Genomic DNA, 20,423 nt, shown 5'->3' on the forward strand with positions numbered 1-20,423 from the left:
TCCCAGAGAACTGTTGGACAGCCTGCTGCCTCTGTGATTACCTTTTCAATATCATAAATCAATACAAAATAAACGAGGAAAAGAATCAAACAAACTTGTAAATCAACATGTTGATATGCGACTCGCGTGTTGTAAATAATAAAAAAAACTCTGTAGCATCCGGAGAGCCAATATCTTTTTCATTTACTCTTCAGCTCCCGAGCACCGAAGGTAAACAGCTCAGACGTATGCACTTTTATTACTCTCTCAAATGTCAATATTTTCAGCTATCAAACAAGCCTGAAATGACCAATATCTCACCCCTCGGGCGAGGCGAGGAAACAAAGTAAGTGCAGCCCTGTGATGTCCCCACTGTGTTCACCAGATGAAGGAAAAAAAAAACTACTGGAATTATTCAAACTATCTATTCAAGGATGCAGGTGTTAGTTTTTTAACTGACTTTTATAAAAAATCACTGGAAATAATTTATTCTACAGTCTCTTGATAACAATTTGAAGAACTCATTGATTAAATGGCTAAAGAGGTTAATTCATCTCATTGTGAATATTGTAATCACATTACAGACAAATTCCTTATCCTGCAGCAAGTAGGTGCTTTTAAAATCACATGAATCTTTGCAGTGAAAGACATATGAATGTGCTTCTGTCTTTAAAATCACATATGTCTTACTGTCCAACTTTGACAAGAGGTCAAACACCAGGCTGAGAGCGACGACCTTTATCAGTGAACTACTCCCTACATCATGACAACATCTCGGGCCTTCTATAAAACAGCTTTAGGACACAACATTTTTACGGACTGCCACATTTATTACACTTCTCTTTTTTACTTTTTCACATTTATCTACCATTCTTTATTGTTTTTCTTCCTCTCAAAGCAAACAGAAGGTGATAAATGATATCATTACTTTGTCCTTGTTAGTCTTAAATGTATAGTTTCCTTTCATGGTGCTCTATAAACCAACAGATTGCCAACTTGAATGGCAAACATGTAAGATATGTTTGACATAACTGAAGTAGGAGAGTACAGAGGCCAGCGAATAAAAAGTTGTTTTTCCTTTTTAAATGCACAGGTATCCAAATACATATTATAGATATATATACAACCGAATAAATGTCAGTCTAAATTATTGTGATTTATTTTTAGTTTATTCTTTGTAGTTTATTCTTTGCATTTGAATTACTGTATTTTATTGAGTGAGTTTGTTTTCATCAATATACAATACAAAACAGTACATTTTTTGACTGCAAATACCCGTATATATAAGATATTGTATAAACTCATCCTTAGTTAGTGGACAATAACAAACCTCAAAATTCTGAATCAAAACAAAAACGTTGTAATTATTGTGATATTGCATTTGTGATACAATCAGTTTCCAGATGACTTGGTGTTAAACAGTTACCGCCACAGATTTGCAGTAGCAGTTTACCTCCTGAGGAATCAAAGCATATTCATTATTTACATGTGAAGGTATGAAATGCAGCTGCGGCAGGGATGGGTTCTACTGAACATCTGGTGAACGTGGACTCGAGCCAATCAGGCCACACTAAACCCCGCCGGCCGAGGCGGAGCTTAGGAACCCAGATAAACCTCTGCTGTACGTTTTGGTCCCAGCTTAACTAGAAACAAGAATCTACCCGAGGACATGGGAAGTCAACAGCATAAACATCACCTACAGTCTTTAATTACCTATATGCACGGTTTAAAGAGAGAGTTATATAAGTTGTGTACAGCTCGATTTATAATGTAATTAATAATATTTGTCACCACTTTCTTTGGATCCTTTTAATCTACTTATGTTCAAAGCTACTTAAGAAGTTGGACAAGTTGAGTAAACAGTAAAAGCACCCGGAGCTGGTGATATACTGCGTTTTTATGAGTCTGAATTTACATCTCCTCCTCCATCTTTCACTTGAAGTTCTATTTAATTTGAGTCCTAATCTTTCTAATTCCGTTGAAAGAGCTCGTTAATTGTTTTTCCTCCTTGACGTCAAGCTTCTTTTGACATTTGCGTATCTCAGATCGGCAGTTTCTCCCGTCACAGACCCTCAAACAGACTCGTCTGCGCCACAGACCTGATCAGATTCAGGCTCTTGTGGGAAAGTTTTTGTTGTTTTGTCAGCTGCGTTTGAATGGGAACTGTCTACGCTGCAGATGGGGGAGAGGATAACACAGAGAGTTTTGCGTTTGGGCTATTTCCGGTGGATTAATTCATCATGAAATTAGACAACTTCAAGTTCTGCTTGGGACCTGAGGATGTCCACATTCTGTTGTACTGTAAGAGGATGTCGACAGGGAGAAGTCACAGTGTGGACAATGTTTATAGGGCGTCTAAGATAGGACACTAACCGTGCATTATCTGTCCGCAGGAAGTCTCGCTGTGTGTGTGTGTGTGTGTGTGTGTGTGTGTGTGTGTGTGTGGGAGTGATTCACATGTAAACCCTGACATTGTACATGATGTGAACACTCACTGGTGCTACATGTAATTACCTGCTCTGCTTGCCCTGGTTGATGTATTTATACATGCTTTTACTTGTGAACCTACAAAAAATCAAACACCTCATAATAAATGAAATGATAATGAATGCAAGTTGTGTGGCACAGTCATAGCGAGAGTGAGACTCAGTTCAGTGCATATACTCGTAAATATCAGTTCCCTGAACATGCCTTAATTTATTTATCAAGATCTATGTTAAAGACACTGAGGAATAAGTTCCTGAATCCTCACTAAAATGTAATGAGTTATTGCCTCATCCAAAACCACTTTGGTGGATAGTGGGTTACAGACCAAGGCAATAACAAAGATATACAAAATAAACATAGCTTGTAAAAAACGAATGCATGCCCTCTGATTTAAAAAGAAGCACAATATTCAAAATATGAAGAAATTCAGTGTATACAACAAATTCTATGGAAGATAAGTGACCATACACATTTCCTGTTCTCCATCTAGTAGCTTTTTCTGTAATCTTACTTACAAACAAACAAGCAAACAAGCAAACAAGCAAACACAGAGCAGAGATATCTTGACTTTTGTGTTATTCACATCCTCACTGACGAAACCCAAACATCAGCTTCTTTTCCTTATCTGCCGCCTGTCGACAGTTTTGTCCCACTCAGGATTAATAACATTCTTCCTGCAAAAAAAACAACATGTCTATCATCACGAGATCCAGGATGGATGGAGTGTTCTATTTTTCATGCAGCGTTGCCCCCTCCCTCCTCTGCCTGTCAGTTCGTGTCAGTCATTCAAGACTTTCCCTAGAATTTCCTGAAGTGCTTCGCCTCAGGCCCGTAAGCCACCAACCAGCCCAGTGTCTGGCTAATCCTGACGTGGGCATGCAAAGAAATTAAAGAGGTTCTCGGGGTGGCTGTACCCCCATCACTGGAGAAACATACAATATGCAAAGCAGTGTAATGAAGGCTAAATGGACGGCGACCTTGTCTGGGCGTTTAACCGGTGGAGCTGCACCGTGCTGTGAGGCTACGGAGCTTCATAGTTTGACTCTTAAGTGGATAAGTTATGGGTTCGGTAATACGATCTCTTTGACTGCAGGACCTCAATCTGTCAGAGTCCAGCGAGGCACACAAGCGTTTTAGCAACCGTCTGACTCTCGGCTTCACTTCCACACAGCGGTTTAAACACTGAACGGGCCGTCTAAAGCTTTGTTGGTGCCACTCCACTGTCACTTATCAGGCGTCTTCACACCCAAATATGTTAAAACCGGAGCATGATTAAAGTCTGTCACATTCCAATCCCGGAAGTTTCAGCACTAGGTTGTCAAAGCATCACAACAAGGATGGTCAACAAAGGGTACGTGACGGATGTCGTGTCATCAGCCTCGCTGTGGTTAACATCAGTGCTGACACTTTCCCTCTGGGACATTTTTTATATTCTAGGGCCACCAGGCCCCTGATAAGGTCAGACAACACATCAAACGTGGCGTGCATAAATCCCCAGCCAGGGATGTTCTCCTGTCAGCTGCTCCCTTCGGCGCAGAGCAGAGGCAAACATCTAGCAAGTCAAAAAAGTTAGAAACAGATCATGTCGAGGATTGAGATCTCACCGGGGGGGGGGGGGGGGGACGTGGTGGATTTGTGCCAAAGTTTTGTTTAGCAGCATCAATCTATCACATCGCAAGTGTGCAGTGGAGAGAGGGCTTGCTTCTGAATGTGACAGTCATGTTGTTAGAGTGCAAACAGCACTATGCTCGAAGGGGGATCTCCTGTGGGCCGCTGTGTGAAGGCTGTGATGCTCGCTGGTCACCAAGTGCTTCTCCGTGACCTGTCTTCTCTGTCTGACAGGATACACAATAATTAAACCTGCTCGTATATTAAGTGATGTGCCCGAGCCATTACTAAAATGTTGTGTTCCATCATGTGCACGCTCCCTGAAGTACTTTGCATTCTGCAACTCCTCACACGGCCTCATTCTTCACGGCTGTTTGTTCAGGCTGTCATTAAAGACATACTGTGCCCTTCTTGGAGCTATGAATTAAATATATTACTCTTCTTTCATGAAACACATTAATGCTGGTTTTAGTATCACATTCATTACCAAATTAATAAAAAGCCAACATTTATGTGTTGAACATAAACATAAACATCTCCCTCGCGCCCCACATGGGGTGGAGTGTCTTCCTCGAGCTCGGGCCCTCTACCAGAAGACTGGGAGTTTGTGGGTTCTAACCCTAACCCAGAGGCTTCAGATATTCTACCTGGGATCTACTGGAGCCACTCTCCCAGTTTGAAGGGGGTCACAGCCCCAAATGCTCCCGCTACCACAAGGATCACAGGGTATTTCTACTTCCACATCTGTCCCAGCTGTTCTTTCAGCCCTCGGTACTTCTCGATCTTCTCAGGCTCCTTTTTCCTGATGTCTGCTGGGATTGCCACATCTATCACTACTGGCATCTTCTGTTCTTCGTCCACCAGCACTGTGTCTGGTGGGTTAGCCGGCAGCTGTTAGTCAGTCTGGAAATCTGAAGTCCCACAGGATCTTAGCTCTGTTGTTCTCTTACCTCTCTCCCACCGGGATTTGGGTGCCTCTAAACCATACGTACTCAGAGCAGATGTTCCTGTGCACTATCCCAGCCACTTGGTTATGCCTCTCAGTGTATGCTGTCTCAGCCTACATCTTACACCCTGTTACTATGTGCTGGGTGGTCTCAGGGGAATCTTTGCACAGCCTGCACCTTGGATCCTGTCTGCTGTGGTAGACCCTGGCCTCTATGGAGCTTGTATTTAGGGCCTGTTCTTGTGCTGCCATGATTAGTGCCTCTGTGTTGTCTGTCAAATTGGTAGGTTCTCGTGATATCAACCACTTCCTTAATTTGTCGGTGGTACATGCCATGCAGGGGCTTGTCCTTTCCATGATGGTTCCTCTTCGTCCTCCTCCTCATCATCATCACTGCCCTTTTTTAGGCGTTCTCTTGAGTTTCCTGGCAGAGACACGTTAAACTAAGGGGTGGAGTTACACGTTAATCTCTTTTTGAAAACTGGGAGTTCATGATGAATTTTGCACCAGCCCTGAGTCAAGTCTCTAAAGTGGTCTGGGCTTCAGGCAGTGTGGTTTTTGTCAATGGAAGGAAGGTCAAACCCTCATAAACTCTATGTGAACTCACAGTTACTGTAGCTCTGATTGGGCGCCTGAGCCGGGATCTTTATTGTACCCTCGGGTGCCTCACGTTATTCACCCCGGTGACTCTCAGAAAGGCTGTTTCCTGCCTATATATGCTGCTATATAATTTGGCTTCTATTCAACTGTCAATTCTGTTCATATTTATTCAGTGTAGCTGAGTAGCTTCACAACCTAAAGCAGTCGAATTCCCAATCAGAGACTTTACTTGAATTTATTATTGTGGGATTTCTGTGTTTGAATCTTTTTTTCTATGAAGACATCTTCGTAAACGGTTGTAGTCCATTTTGTTCCATCGACCTTTAAGATGTGATTCAGGAATGCAGCTGATTTTACTGTGACATATTTCCTCAAGGGCTTTCTGAGTTTGAATGGGCTTCATACAGTTATTTATGAAAGGACATTTTAACAACCCTGTCTTTTGATGCTACCAATACGAGTGCATTTATCCCTTTTAAATTGATTTTTCCTTTTTAAAAATCGGTCAAAACAGCAGCATAAGAGTGACTCATCACAAAATATAAGCTGTAGGGCTTTATATGTGGAGTCTGCCGGCCAAGCAAAAACATGCATTAGTTAAGAGGGGGGAGGGGGGCTATAAGGGGGTGTATGGTGAAGGTTATTGCTTTATTACTTTATTGCTTTGCACTGACACTGCAGAGATGGTCCTGGTTGGGAATTTGCAGCTGCATGGGCAGCGGCCGCTCTACCCACAAATCAACAGCTGCAGTGTGCGGCTACTGGAGCCAGCGGGGTAAAAAAAGATGGGATAAAGTAAGACAGAACGCAGAAGTTACCTTAGTATAATAATAAAGTAGTATACAAATATATAAGAGTGTTATGAGGAGTAAGATAAGTTAAAAAAATGTAAAGGTGTAAAAGAATACACTAAAACAAGTAGACAAAACAAGGAAGAGAAAAAGTAGTTTTGGAAATTACAATTTGAGAAGCATTGAACATGATAATGACAATATTATGCACACAATATTAATATAGTATTGTAGAATATATTAGTTATTTTTCAGGTCTAAAACTCATATAAACATAAACATAACTGATCAGCAACTGAACACACAATGGTCAGTACAAATCTGGTGAATTTAAATGTGGTTTCATCAGAGGACTGTTGGACTTTGGCAGAAATATGCACTCTGCTGAGAGCCACTCTAGTTTCTTGTGGTTTGCATCAGCAGATGTGTCTGACCATCTTGTGGGTTTTGAAACAATGATTTAAGTTGGTTTCTGGCAGCTCAAACAACAGCCATGAAGTCTGAGCCCATGTGAGAGGCTGCAGTCTGCTGGGTAATTTAAAAAGAGAAGGTCGACGGGAGGTAAATCCTGCAGGAGCGAACAGACAGAAGCACCGGGTGACCAGCGAGCGTCACACCCTTCACTGACCACTTGAGATATCCCCCTTTGAGCATAGGGCTGTTTGCACTCCCACAACATGACTGTCACATTCAGAAGCAAACCCCCTCTCCACTGCAAACATCTGATATGATGGATGATGGTATTTAACAAATCATTGACACATACCCCAGTGCCCCTCAAGTGTTTGAATCTGCATTTTTTGTTTGTGGGCAAGATGATTTCCATAATGTTTTGTTGAGGTGTAGTGCAAGACCCAAGGAAGGGCCCATTATATTTTGGTGTGGATCCAGGATTGTTCTCTTTCTTAAATTGTTCAAGACAAGTTGTTTTCTCAAGGATTTAATTGCGGCTTTACATCATTTGAATGCGGATCCGCAGCAGAAAGCGGATCCAGGGTTGTGATGGGATTTCTGAGTGTGTGCAAGCAGGTCTAAATTCAATATCTGAATCTAGCTCATTGAAATGCTGTTTCATAAAAGATTTTAAATTAGAGTTGGTGTGAACTCTGCTGAGCGTCACTCCAGTTTGATGTGCCTGTCCTGTTCTGTCTCTGTGTTGAAACTGGCTGGATTGTGCTGGAGCGAACAGACAGAAAGTTGTCTGGCTTGACAACAGGTGTTTGTGACGTGAATCCTAACGCGCAGGTAAAATGACTCGGACCACTCTCCTCGTCCATTTTCCGCGTTAGCAAAGTTTTCTCGGATGTTTGGACTTTTTCGCTGAAGATTGAGAATAAGTGGAGAGGTGTGAGAAACAGGAGAGAGACGCTCGTTTTATTCCACCTCGGCTGCTCGTGGTGTGAAGCGAGGAGCGGCTGCAACCATTGGCGCTGCTTCCGCGGGGTGGTGTTAGTTCTGCGGTGTTTTTTTTTGTTATTCTCTGAAGCGCTCCTGCAGCTCGGAGCCGCAGTAAAACACATAATAAAGATGATTTTGAGGAATAACCCAAATCATATCATTTCATCCCGTCCCGTTTGCGCACCGTGGGGCTGTGTGCGCGGATCCTGCGACAGCGTGCGGTTCTGTTTTTTTTCTTTCTTTTTTGCTTCCTCCTCTCTCCCTTCACTGTATCAGCCCTTCCTCTCCTCCTCATCCTCCTCATCCTCCTCTCGCGGCAGCGGAGAGGAACAGAGAATCAGTCTGAGGCTGTCCGCCGTTTCCAGGGTGAAACCCCCCCTGAGGAAGCGTCCACAAGCTGCTAATTAAAACAGCAGAGCTAGAGGGGGGGAAAGAGAGGGGGATAACAGGGTGCATTGAGAGGAGGAGAGGGAGAAAAAGGGGTGATACAGTCGTTTGGAGGAAGAGAAGAATCCCAATGCAGGTGAATATGAAGCGCTCTTATCTCTTCTGATGCTGTTTATTCTGCGTATGGCGAATCAATCAGCACCGGTCTGCGTGGACAGCTCCTGTGTCCCCCCTCCTCCATCCATCCCTCCATCTCTCCATCTCTCCCTCCTCCCTCCGTCCTCCTCCTCCGTGCCTCTGCCTCTCCATCCGCTCCAGCTGAAACGTTGCTCGTGGCCACACAAGAGCCGCGTCGATGTGTCTGTCTTTTTTTTTTTCTTTTTTCTTTTTTCTTTTGCGTAACCGACTCTGATAGCGCTCGAAAGAAATATTGAAATCCTCGGGGAGATGAAAAGACAACAACCTGCGATGTCGCTGATGTGGAGAAGTCGTGTGAAGTCGTGCCACCGCTGGAATTAAAAAAAAACAAAACCTTCCTCCTCTTCCTCTCCCCTTTTCTTCTTTGCAGGAACGATTCCTGGGGAGCTTGGTCCAAAAAAGGATGTAAAACGGTGCTCACAGATGCATCCCATACAAAATGCCTGTGTGATCGTGTGTCTACCTTCGCCATTTTGGCTCAGCAACCGAGAGAAATAGTAAGTGAGGCTATTGATTTGTGATCCATTTTGGTGTGTGTGTGTGTGTGTGTGCATGCGTGTGTGTGAGAACGGGAATTGAATCTTTGCAGTGGTAATCCTGTTAAACAGTAATTCAGCTGTAAAGGGAGCTTGTGTGTGTGTGTGTGTATTTGAGTGTTTGTGTGTGTGTGTGTGTGTGTGTGTGTTTGTGTCCATGGAGGGGGTCTATTCTCTAGTTTGCACATTACTCTGCTAACTCCTGTAAGCGCAAGGGCGTGTGCATGCTGATGCTTGTTAGCTTCTCATCAGTCAAACAAACCTCATGGCCTCTGATAAATAAGTTCTGGGGATGCAATGCCCTTGTTGTGTTTTTTCTTCTGTGACATTAGAAAACATCACAATTTCTCAAGTTTACCTTGTTTTCTTACATGCTGAAAAAAACCTGGAGCCTCTGATTTCATAAGTGGATGAAGTAATTAACATTGAGAACATGGAGTACTTCGACTGTGGCCTCCGCATATTGTGGGAAACACAGTAGGAAGTGAGCTAACACAAATTAAGCTCTTCCTTCTCCTCTGTGAGGGCTGCAGCAGAATGACGACTGTTTACTTGGACATGAATGCGGATTTATTACTCAGGCTAAGTGTATATATGGTCAGCAACAGCATTAGTATAGCTCCAGATTCTAGTCCTATCCTTTCACAATAAGAAGACAGACTCAAGCAACACTTGCATGCACTCAGGCCTATGCAGCTTCCCATGTCTTTCCCTGTTTTCTAATGTAATTTGCAGGTGGAAAGTTTCGAGGCCTTGTGACTAAACAACCTTCAAGCCCACGCATGCTAGTCCCTAACCTCGCGGTGCATAAAGGGAAACCCACTGAGGAGTTATTCCGATTAGCGGCGGTTGTTTGTTGATTGGTTTCCTCTCTGGGCGACAATAAAGATTTACTGTCCTGTGTGAACCGCGTCCAAAGCCTCCCACTGACTGGTTCCGCCTTGCTCCGTCTCCTTCACAGACCATGGCGTACTCAGGGGTCCCATCTGTGACATTGATAGTTGGCTGTGGTCTGTCCTGCCTCGCCTTGATCACGTTGGCAGTGATCTATGCCGTGCTATGGAGGTAACTGCAACACAGCTTCTCACACACACGATGATGTTGTCAACAAATTTTTTGTATTTGAAACAGAACGTCCAGCGACACATGGAAGGAAGGCAACTGATCCGGCTGCTTTTTTGTTTTTCCCCTATTGTTGTTGTTTAGGTACATTCGCTCGGAGCGATCCATCATCCTGCTTAACTTCTGCTTATCTATAATCTGCTCGAACATACTGATCCTTATTGGACAAACACAGACACACAATGTGGTAAGTGCTATTTAAGGATTTATTCTGCATGGTTTACAAATTGTGTGTGTGTATGGGGGGGGGGCCTAATGTTGTTTCACATATCAAAGATAATGCCAATTTGCACGTCACTGTGGATTTGAATGGAGCCTGGTACTATTTATGCTGATAGCATTCGTTTTGTTATTGTGTTGTAACACGTGTGCAGTAATACAGGGCATCAAGAAGTCCCTCTAAAGTCCAAGCGCCATCACATTCACCTTCTACCAATCAATATGAGGACTGTCAATCAGCTTTGGTCTTATTTTGGAAAAAAGGCTGAGATTATACGACATTCACCAGAAATGTAATCTTCAAAATAAGGCCTTTAGTGCCCCAGATGGTAGCTCCTGTCGCCGAGCATAACAACAAGAACATGACTGGGAGATTACAGCCTCTTTCAAGCTCATTACCCATTTTCTTTTTAGCTTGTGCACTAAGAAGCCTGTCATGTTTCATGCAAATGGAGAATTAAGTGTTTCTAATGGCTCTATGTGAGATAAGGCTTCACTCTGCGTCCATTGGGCATGATAACTGTACGGAAATGGAAAAAGAATATACAACTGTGAAGTTGTTCTGAAGGGTGTGAATCTAGTTCAGGCAGTTTAATTTAAAGTGACTGGGTCAGAGATCGCTAAGCTGATTTTCACATTCAAACACATGGTTCCAAAAGCTATTTATCCATTAGTCAAAAAAGGTGGATGAGTTGAGGAATGGAATTTTTTCTAGACATAAACAACACAAGTTAATGTGCAACATCACTAAACAAGATAATGCTTCTATAATATCACCTTTAAATGCAGTAAGTATTAAAGATATAAAGTAATAGATAGAAGATATAAATAGTACAAATGAGAGGACATGAATGATCTCAAACGAATAGTCCAATACAGTGAAACAAACCTACTGGGTCATGGTTGTAAGTTCTCAAACAGCAGGATTTGGGCTGGATACACCCACATCTTACATAAGTCACACTTGGTGCCCAGGTAAATCCCTCCTCTGACCCTGACCTCACAGAACGAGCCTTGTAAAATACTGATGTGAAGTAGCGAAATCGTGATGCCGCCACAGTAAAGCTTTGCTGGAAGGGTGACTGGGTTGGATCTGGATCTCAGATTCGCTGTCTTGCATTCCTCAAATGACTCAAGCCCCTCACAGAGGGATGTAGAGCTGGAGTCACGGTTTCGGATCAAGTCAGCAGGATTCATATAGTTAAAGCCGGAGTGCCTCCAATTAATATGTATCACTTTTCCTCTCTCTCTCCGGCTCCGTAAGCAGCCAGTAAACAAGTGGCCAATGTAAAAAGATTGTTTGGCAAACAGAGGTTGGGATTTACAAGCTGCCCACACAGATGCACTTCTCAGTCATTTGGCAGCGCTGCAGAAGGACACATCCAACCACACAGACATTTATTGTGTAACCATATTATCAGCGTATACCTTCACCTTCTGCAAGGAAAGCATTGTTTATTATCCTCCACATTGCTTTTAGCTCCTACTAATGAATTCATTCCCTTTTAGTTTATTTGAGCGTAACAGCATGTAAAACAGAGCCCAACATATATTTTTGAAAGGGCTTGCAAAAATATACACATCTGGGTTATTCCATTTAGAGGTGGTGCCTGTGCTGGTGCCACACAGCGTGGCCACTTCCACTGTGCTTACAGGTATGAGTTATTCTGGGAGCAGATGGGCCGAACAGCAGTTGGGGCTCATAATGAACCCGACCCTGCTCATTAATCAAAATGCTTCCTCCTGCTCATTAATATGTATATTTTTTTATATGTCCAATGGAAATTGAGTCAAGATAAATGAATGAAGGGACGAAACAATAAAAATTGTGTGACGCTTGTTTTCTAGAATATCAAATGTGATCAATTGGTAACACTCACCCGAATCTGAATGAGTTCTTGTTATCATGCACCAGCCATTAAACAAACAGCGTCTTCGCCTCATCTGTTTCCTCGCCGGCCCCTCCCATATCTGGCACACAGTGGCAAGCAAGACCACGGATGTAACGAGCTTCAGGGCACTTTTTAGAGCTGAGCTGATTTGAAGCCTTGTCAGATTTAATCAGGGCTCCGGTCGTCTCCTGTCTTGATCACGAAGGAGCACCACTTAACATGGAATAGTCAGTCGGCACGCTTCTGATGGGATATCTGTCTCTGAGATCTGCAACCAGATTATGTGCTTTTGAGAAAAAAAAACCCGACTGACATACTGGAGCTGTCATTTCAGCGTCTCTCCCCCAGAGTGACTCGGCAAAGTTACCCTGCCTGACTCACCGGCTGCCGAATTAAAGAGGCGCGGACCGATTTATTCTTCATGGGCCAACGTGCAGTGATTGTTTTTGACTGAAAAATAAAAGCTCATCAGTATTCTCAGATTAACACTAAATCTGAAGGGAGTGTGATGTGACAGAGGTATCGTGTTGAGATGAAAACAAATAGAGGCTTAGCAGCTTACTCAGCAGTTTAGCACCTTTCAGCTCTTTGTTTGGGTTTTACAGCTTTGCTCTGTTGGTTTAATCATCAACCTGTGTCCAGTGGAAAGAGAAGCTTTCAGTGATGGTGCTCTCTCTGATTAACCTGCAACATGCCCAGCAAATGACAGAGTTAGCAACTTAATCTTTTAGACGCTGTTGAAAGGGTTAGGGTTAGGCTAAAGGACGAGTCAATGTCAACGGTATGTGGCCAAAAAACATGACTCCAAATAAGTTTCAACTTTTTGTCACTATTAAGTATTGTGTTTACAGTATGTTGGTTTATTAATATGAAAATTATTAATAATCATAAGGATAATAAATTGTATTGATGAAGTTAAAGACACTTTTCATAGGTTTATAAACTGAGAAAGCAAATAACAGAAAAGCTGCGATCAAAGCTTTAACATCCAATTCTATCGTTAAAATAAAGCAACTTCAGAAGGTGGCTTTGTATACAAACACCATCTTGTCAAATTATTTAAATTTCATTTCATTTCATTTTATGTTTTGTTCTTCGCGAGCAAGATTGAATCCGAATCAAAGGTTGCATTTTACACTTTTAATTCTAAAGTTTGTGTTCAAGAAAAGTCATTTAAGGTTAGAAAGCTGCTTGTGTCTTGTTGAACTCCAGGTTGCTGTGTGTGAAACTTCCAGGCCAACGACTTCCTCGCTGCTGCTGCTTTGAATGTGTCTCTCCCGTAGAAATAATATTTGAGCTGTGTTGGATCAGACATATTGTAGAACCACAATGTTTGAGGCCAACATGAGGAGGAAACATCACCCCTGTGTGGGTTTAATTGCCACGCTGCCTGGCACTGCCTCACTTGTTTTCTGTTTCTCCTTCAACTCTTGTAAGAAGTGGATATAATTGGCTCCACTGTTTGTTGATTCACAGTTGCTCATCATCTAATACAAATCATCTCTTTGCTGTGGAGGTGTCCTCTGGGAGCGAGGAGTCAGTGAGTCACCTTTGCCGGTCTGCCCCCCCTCCTTTGTCCTCTGTCCTTGTTCATCTGGGTTTATGGAGTGGAGGCAAACAAAGAGAGGCAGACATTGTTGTTTCCTCTGTTTTTTCACCGTGGAGGTGCAGGGGAATTAGGGAGTCTGGGATGTTTCTGTAGAAATGTTCACACTACAATGACTAAAAATACCTGAGGTGAGAAGGGGGTCGAGGTGGCTGAGGTCCACCGCGTGTCAGCCTGTCCTCACAGAGAAGTTAATAAACAGATCATCAGATATGTGTTAGCCTTAATGTCATCATATAAATATGCGCGTTATGAAATCCCACCTGTCCAGTGCAGTTTTCCTGGGCACCTGAACCTTTGATACATCAGAAGAATAAAAAACACATTTAATGTTAAATCTGTATGTATCCGCACAGATGGCTTATCACAGCAGGCAACATGTCAAATATGAAAATCCTTATAGCAACAAAAAGATTTAAATGAAATGCACTTAATCATTCCCATCACATTCGCAAATTCAATGTCTCCACATTTTCTCAATGTATGGTAGAACATTTGAAATAAAAAGTATTGAGGTTTTCAAAGAATAAAACGAATAATTAATTATGCTTCTTTCTTTTTGAACTCTTTGTCTCAAGCAACAAAGACAAAGTAATTAAAGGTTCAACTTTGAAACAGGTGAACTCAACATGCAGCTCATTTCCAAACACTTGGTAAACAACAGCTTGAATCCTCTGGCGCGGTGCAGCACTGTAATATATGCATTGTTTGGAGCCTTGAGAGTGTTACATGCATATGGAAGTAAAGTAGGCAGGAGTCTTAAAACACGAGTTCACTCCAGGTTGGTGGTGGAGGTACGTTCGTGTAGGACACGAAGTACAAGTATGCATTTTCTGACTTAAGTGTCTTGCTCGCTGGTTCAACAACACTCTACCACCACCACTCTGTTGTTTGGAGTTTTATTGTCCTCCACCCAAGCACCCACTCTCTGAAACACTTGTTGCCTCAGCCTCCTCCTCCCACTCTTAAACCAGAAGAATAGCGACGAGAAAGCCGGTGCTATACTTCGGATACAGTGCGTTTCATGTTATTCTGCCCAGCGAGACGATTTGGTCCTTTTAAACGAAAGGTGGGGTTCAACCTGGATAGGTCGCTAGCATACAACAGGGCCGATACATTTGTACCTACAGACAATTTAGAGGTTCCAATTAACCTTACCCCAATCTCAGGGGCGGATCAAGGGGCAGGTCCAGGGGGGTCACCGGCCACAACTCAAATCTGTTTGGCCCCTGAAGTGCCCCTGCCTTGTAGAATTATATAATCATTATATATAAACAATACAAAATATATTAATACATATCTATGGCTTTGGTCAAGCTAACAAGAAACAAGGAATGACTTGAATGTGCATCTTAACAAAATCTGGAATTGTGCAGGGACATATAATTGCCCCATCTGTGTAAACTCTGGCCCCTTTATGGCCACTGATTTGGAAAAATCCTAGATTTGGTTCTGCATGTCTTTGGACAGAGTTCCTCTTTGTCAACATGCCGGGTTCCAAATCCCAGTTTGTTGATTTTCTCAACAAGCTGGGATTCAAACCTTCTTGTTGTAACTTGACACTGTTACCCTGCACCACCGTGCCGCTTGAGCTAATTCTTAAAGCATTGCAATAATAATAATAATAATAATAATAACTATATTTGTATAGCACTTTTTAATACAAGTAAAGATATAGCAAAGGTCACACTTTAAACACTCTCAGGCAACCAATAACTTAAATGGTTGGAATAATCTGGGACCGCTAAGGAAAATATTTCATTCACAATGTGAAGAGTTGTTTACTCCAATTCTAAAATGTGTAAACCTGAAATCCCCTTGTCATTCCACTGGCCTGCCATGACATCAAGAACTTGGTGGCAATTAGGTTTCCTGTTCATAGCATCTGTGAGATCACCGGGGTTCAGCCCAGACTTTTCATCAGGTAAAATAAAAAATAAACAGTGTAAATGTCCTGCCCTGACCTTAAGACTGTCTTCATACAACTGGTTTGAAGTACACCCCCTCGCCTCCTAATCTCCCCCTCACGTCTTCAACTCAGTGACTGTTTAATGTGGTCCCTTCCTCGGTTCCTCTGTTTCCATGGATACTGACACAGTGCGCTCAACATCTCCCGGCATTTGCCTTTCCCAAGGGACGTGTGAACTCCAGGTCTCAACCTTGTCTATTTTTTTTATATTGTCTGGACTGCCTACGTCCGACCGCTGCCATCACTGCATCCTCCTCGTGTACCTTTCTCTCTTCTCAAATGGACTTTTTTTGTTTTGCTTGAGGACTAATGAGAGCGGATGGTGTAGGCAGCCAAATGAGCCGTGAAGCATAATGGCTGCATATGACCTGTTTCCAGGAAACAAGGCAGGCTCTATTTTCAGCACCTTGAACAGTACATGAGCAACAGCCACACTAGAATAAGCTTTGGATGTGAGCCGACTTACACGCAGTATAGTGACTGTTTGTAACAGAATCAACATGGCTTCTCCTTGTTTTATTCCCTAGATTTGATTTGTCTCGATCACTCAAACACGCCTTTGTGACTCTGGCCAAAGACTCTCTGTATACTCTTTAACAGCTATGTCTCAGTCCAGAGGATGTGGTCTACATGGCCCATGAAGCAGGCGTTGTTGTAGGCTAAACAGACCACGAACCACAAATGAGAACAGTCTGGTCTGCAGTGGTTTTTCCTTATCAACATTACGAGCTTGCCTCTCCCTCACTGCTGTGTCTTGGCCACAGAGCCGAAGCTGGACATTTATTGCCCCTTCGTTTTTTTTTTAACCTGTTAGTTGAGTTGAAGCGTGATAGTCAGGCATTGGACCTCTCGATACTTGCCGGCATCATTTCCTCTAAAAAACGGTTTCTTACCAAATTGAGTGAATCCTAGAATCTGTGGCCCAGTGAAGAATCCACCCGTCTAGTCATGCTGCTGTGATGCAACTGGTCTTTAAATGCAGCCTCCAAAGGATGTGAGCCCTGAATTGAGACACAGCTTTGTTCACTGACTGTCCTCCATTGTTGTTTTTTGATGGCTTCATGCAAATTTCCAGCCTGCATCCATGTGGTGTGGACAAATGAAGCAGCGTCCAAATGATGGAAACAGTTGAAGAGTCTGATTCTGTGAGAAGATGTCAGTCGTCAGATTGTGACGCCCCAGCTGTTTGCTAACGTATAAGAAAGGCACATTTAGGAGACGCTGCACGTAGCATTGAAATGGAAAAGCCAAATGCTTCCGCCACTGCAACAATAAGTGTGTGTTTTCCACAAAAGCAGCTGCACGCACCTGTGATTACCACACAAGCAGGTGGCTGTGTGTCATGGGAACTTGACACACTTTGATTTGATGTGTTGCTCCGACACTTTCATCTTTGCAGGATTGGCAGCTCAGTTTCTTCTCTAAAGCTGAGCGTCTCTTTCCTGTCAGCCATGCAATGTGTGCAGTACTTCAGTAGATATAGTTTTTCCAAAACTATGTAACACAAGCACGTGATCAGACGAATGCATAAAACGTGAAGAGGCTGTTGCCGATTTTCTCTACCTTTCCTTTTTCAAATCTACTGATAAAATGCTGTGTCATTGCAGGCATTGGGCCATACAGATTTTTTGCCAGGTGCATTTTAAGAGGCTGGACATTTTGAACAGTGAATTATCAGAAAGCGTGTGACAAAATTGACTTATATACACTTCAATAATTTGGCTGCAATCTTTTAATGCCACCACGGCTGCAGAGTATGTTTTACAATTAGTCAGCAGTTAAGTCAAAGTATAAGTGCAACACTGTTAATCTGACACTGCAGCTTTTTATAATGCCACACATACACTATAGATTTAATAAATCCTCTTAGTGTTAGCAAAGCAGTGTGATTGTTTTTAGAAATTGGATAATAACAGGCACGCTTTCTACCTGAATCCACATGTACACTTGAGTGATAAACGTCCTCCCTGGGTGTTCCTACTTCCGAGCTGTGAGGTAATGCAGGATTATTGTTCCACGTGAAGCCCGTGAACACTCCAGGGGATGATGGGTTTAGTGTGGTTCTCTCAGTGGGGATGTAAAGTGAACGGGAGCTCTCACAGTGTGCTGTGGACGCCCCGGGACACGACACACTTCAATCTTCCCTCCTCATTGTGCGGTGTCACTCAGATTACCACAGCTTCACACTGCAAACAAATCTGAAGTGAAAAGAGAGAGGACGCTTAATCTCTTCTCACTCACAAATGTCAGTGTGCGACGACTAAAAAACAAAAGTCTGAAGAACACACTTATTCATTCTAATCCTCTTCTAAACAATCCCGTTTGGAGAGAAATGGAACAAAGATAGACGCGCTAATGGAGCTGGAGGAGCGCGGCTGCATTGTGGAGCCTGAACGTAATCTGCCGCCTCCCCCCGACACGTGTGTTTCCGGGTTGTGGGTCGTTCCCCTTCTCTCCGTGCAAGACAGTTGACCTTGGCTCACATGCCTCCAGGTGGGATCCACAGCATACTAATGACGGTTGGCGAGGAGCAATGCTACGCTGTGGCTTTCTGTGTCAGCGAGGGGCCTGTCTCTGATCTTTACTACCAGTGCCTTCTGCTGCTGCTGCTGTGGTTCAAAACCAGACGCTTTGTTTCAGTCACGGCACGGGACGCCACCCAAGCCGATGGGGGTGCAGACGGGCGAACGCCTGTTGGTGCTGCGAGAAAAGTTCAACCGAATAATGAGATGTCAATAGAGCTGACGTGTTCCTGCAGGGAGCATCAGCACTCTGGAATCTGAAGTTGTGTGCTTTTGGTTTGGTTATGCAGGGCTACTGTGTCACAGGTGTATCTGTTGACTAATTCCACTAATGGCTGCCTTTCTGTCTTTATGACAAACAAACATCTCACGAACCATCGACACGCTATACGTTGTATATTATAAAATTTGAATACACAGGCGACAGCCGCTCTGTAGCCACCAGTCCAAGTTGAACATGTCTTCTTTTACATAGCTACAGTAACAATGAAAAACTATAAAATCTTCATCGCATTTAAACCTTGTAGGATGAAAACAACGCTTTTTAACTCCACTCTGCACCATCGACTATTCATAAAAGCTTCTGCACACAACGTCCAGCACACAATTGATGAAAAGTGACAGTGTATTGTCGAACTGTTTGAGGAGCACTCGCTAATGACCAGGATTTATTCTGAAGCCGCTCCGGAGCATTAACACAGGACACGAGAACAGCACATTCCAAACAGGCAGGTTCACAACGGCCACTGCGCTGGTGTCTGACTTGTCTCGTCCACGGTCACTGAGTGTGCGTAGCGTCCTGACCTGTTTTCTTCTCCTTGTGTCCCCAGGGCGTCTGCATCATGACGACAGCCTTCCTGCACTTCTTCTTCCTGGCATCGTTCTGCTGGGTCCTCACAGAGGCCTGGCAGTCCTACATGGCAGTGACGGGAAAGGTTCGGACTCGGCTCATCCGCAAGCGCTTTCTGTGCCTGGGCTGGGGTAAGTCGGAGCAGCATGTTCCCCCTAAGCCGCTCCCATTATCTCCCATTATGCCTCACGCTTGTATTCTCTCCAGGTCTTCAGTCAAGGTGTCTTCACAAGTAGTTCTCATGCTGTCCTCAGCCAGGTCTTCATCCTATCGGGCCCTTTGTTGTGATACCTTTGAGCTCTCTCTCTCTCTCTCTTGAGGGGCCGGATAAATGGGCCGGCCTTGAGGCAATGGTAGTGAGCGGCGGGTGGGGGTGTGGGGGGGAGGGTTGTGAGACAGGCTGATGTGGCTCTCCTGTAGCAGGCTGCAATGACCTTATGTCTGATCAAGAGGTCGCGAGTCAAGCATTTACGCGGCAGCAGGAATACATTTCATCTGATAACCCTCAGAAGACGAGCTCGGGAGAATGTGAAGTTGACAGAACAATAAAGTCACGGATTTATGGAGCGGAGCTCGGTGCGTGTCGGAGCTCCGTCACAGACGCTTTGGAGGAGCTAATGGTCAGTTGTTCGTAACCTTAACCTGTAAAGAATCCACGTGTCACAGAGGAAACCATTGATTACGGTTGGTCTTAGATTATTAAGTTCCTGCCTCCCACGCTGTGATCCCTGCGTGCCTGCACCGCACTGCAAAACAAGAGGAAACCATGACAGTTACGCATCAGGTGGGAAATACGCACATTGTGTCAATAACCACGTCGTAAATATCTGTAAACATTCAAACTGTTTTCCTCATTTGATAAATGTCAATATGTACCAATCCTCGTCCAAATAGGTTCTTTCTCTCTTTCTTACAGACTAGTAGAAACCTCTCCTTTAAAAAAAAAAAAATCTATTTGATTATGAAAGAGCCCACACTCATTCTTCCTGTTACCTAGCAACAAACAAGGCTCCCTTAGTCATTGCAGTGCCGCTGCCTGCTGCAAAGAAAGAGGAATGGACAAAAGCTGTTCCACAATCACACAGATAGAAGAAACAGATATAACATACACTTTAATGACAAATAGGATGGCCGGGCATTTTGTTGTGTGACAATTGAAACGCGTTACATAACATCAACGTCGTCTTTACCATGTAATGGACTGGACAAAAGATGAAAACCAGTCTAATCCCCTGCAGATTTCCTCTTGTGTTCAACGAGGACAGAAGACAAACACACGGCGAACTGGTTTCTCTCGGTGTCGCGCCACACAC

At 43.5% G+C, this 20,423-nt stretch overlaps 1 protein-coding gene across 5 annotated transcripts in view; it reads left to right on the forward strand.

The window, feature by feature from the left end:
• adgrb3 (adhesion G protein-coupled receptor B3) overlaps positions 1-20,423 on the forward strand; it is a 121,096-nt gene that overhangs the window by 87,544 nt on the left and 13,129 nt on the right. For all 5 annotated transcript variants that reach the window (XM_062400620.1, XM_062400622.1, XM_062400621.1 and 2 more), the window contains 4 exons: positions 8,765-8,891; positions 9,892-9,995; positions 10,137-10,239; positions 19,091-19,241. In XM_062400620.1, coding sequence (XP_062256604.1) covers positions 8,765-8,891; positions 9,892-9,995; positions 10,137-10,239; positions 19,091-19,241 — 485 coding nt within the window. The remainder of the gene's footprint in view (positions 1-8,764; positions 8,892-9,891; positions 9,996-10,136; positions 10,240-19,090; positions 19,242-20,423) is intronic.

The sequence above is a fragment of the Platichthys flesus genome, chromosome 12 (assembly GCF_949316205.1).
Source record: "Platichthys flesus chromosome 12, fPlaFle2.1, whole genome shotgun sequence".
Taxonomy (NCBI): Eukaryota; Metazoa; Chordata; class Actinopteri; order Pleuronectiformes; family Pleuronectidae; genus Platichthys; species Platichthys flesus.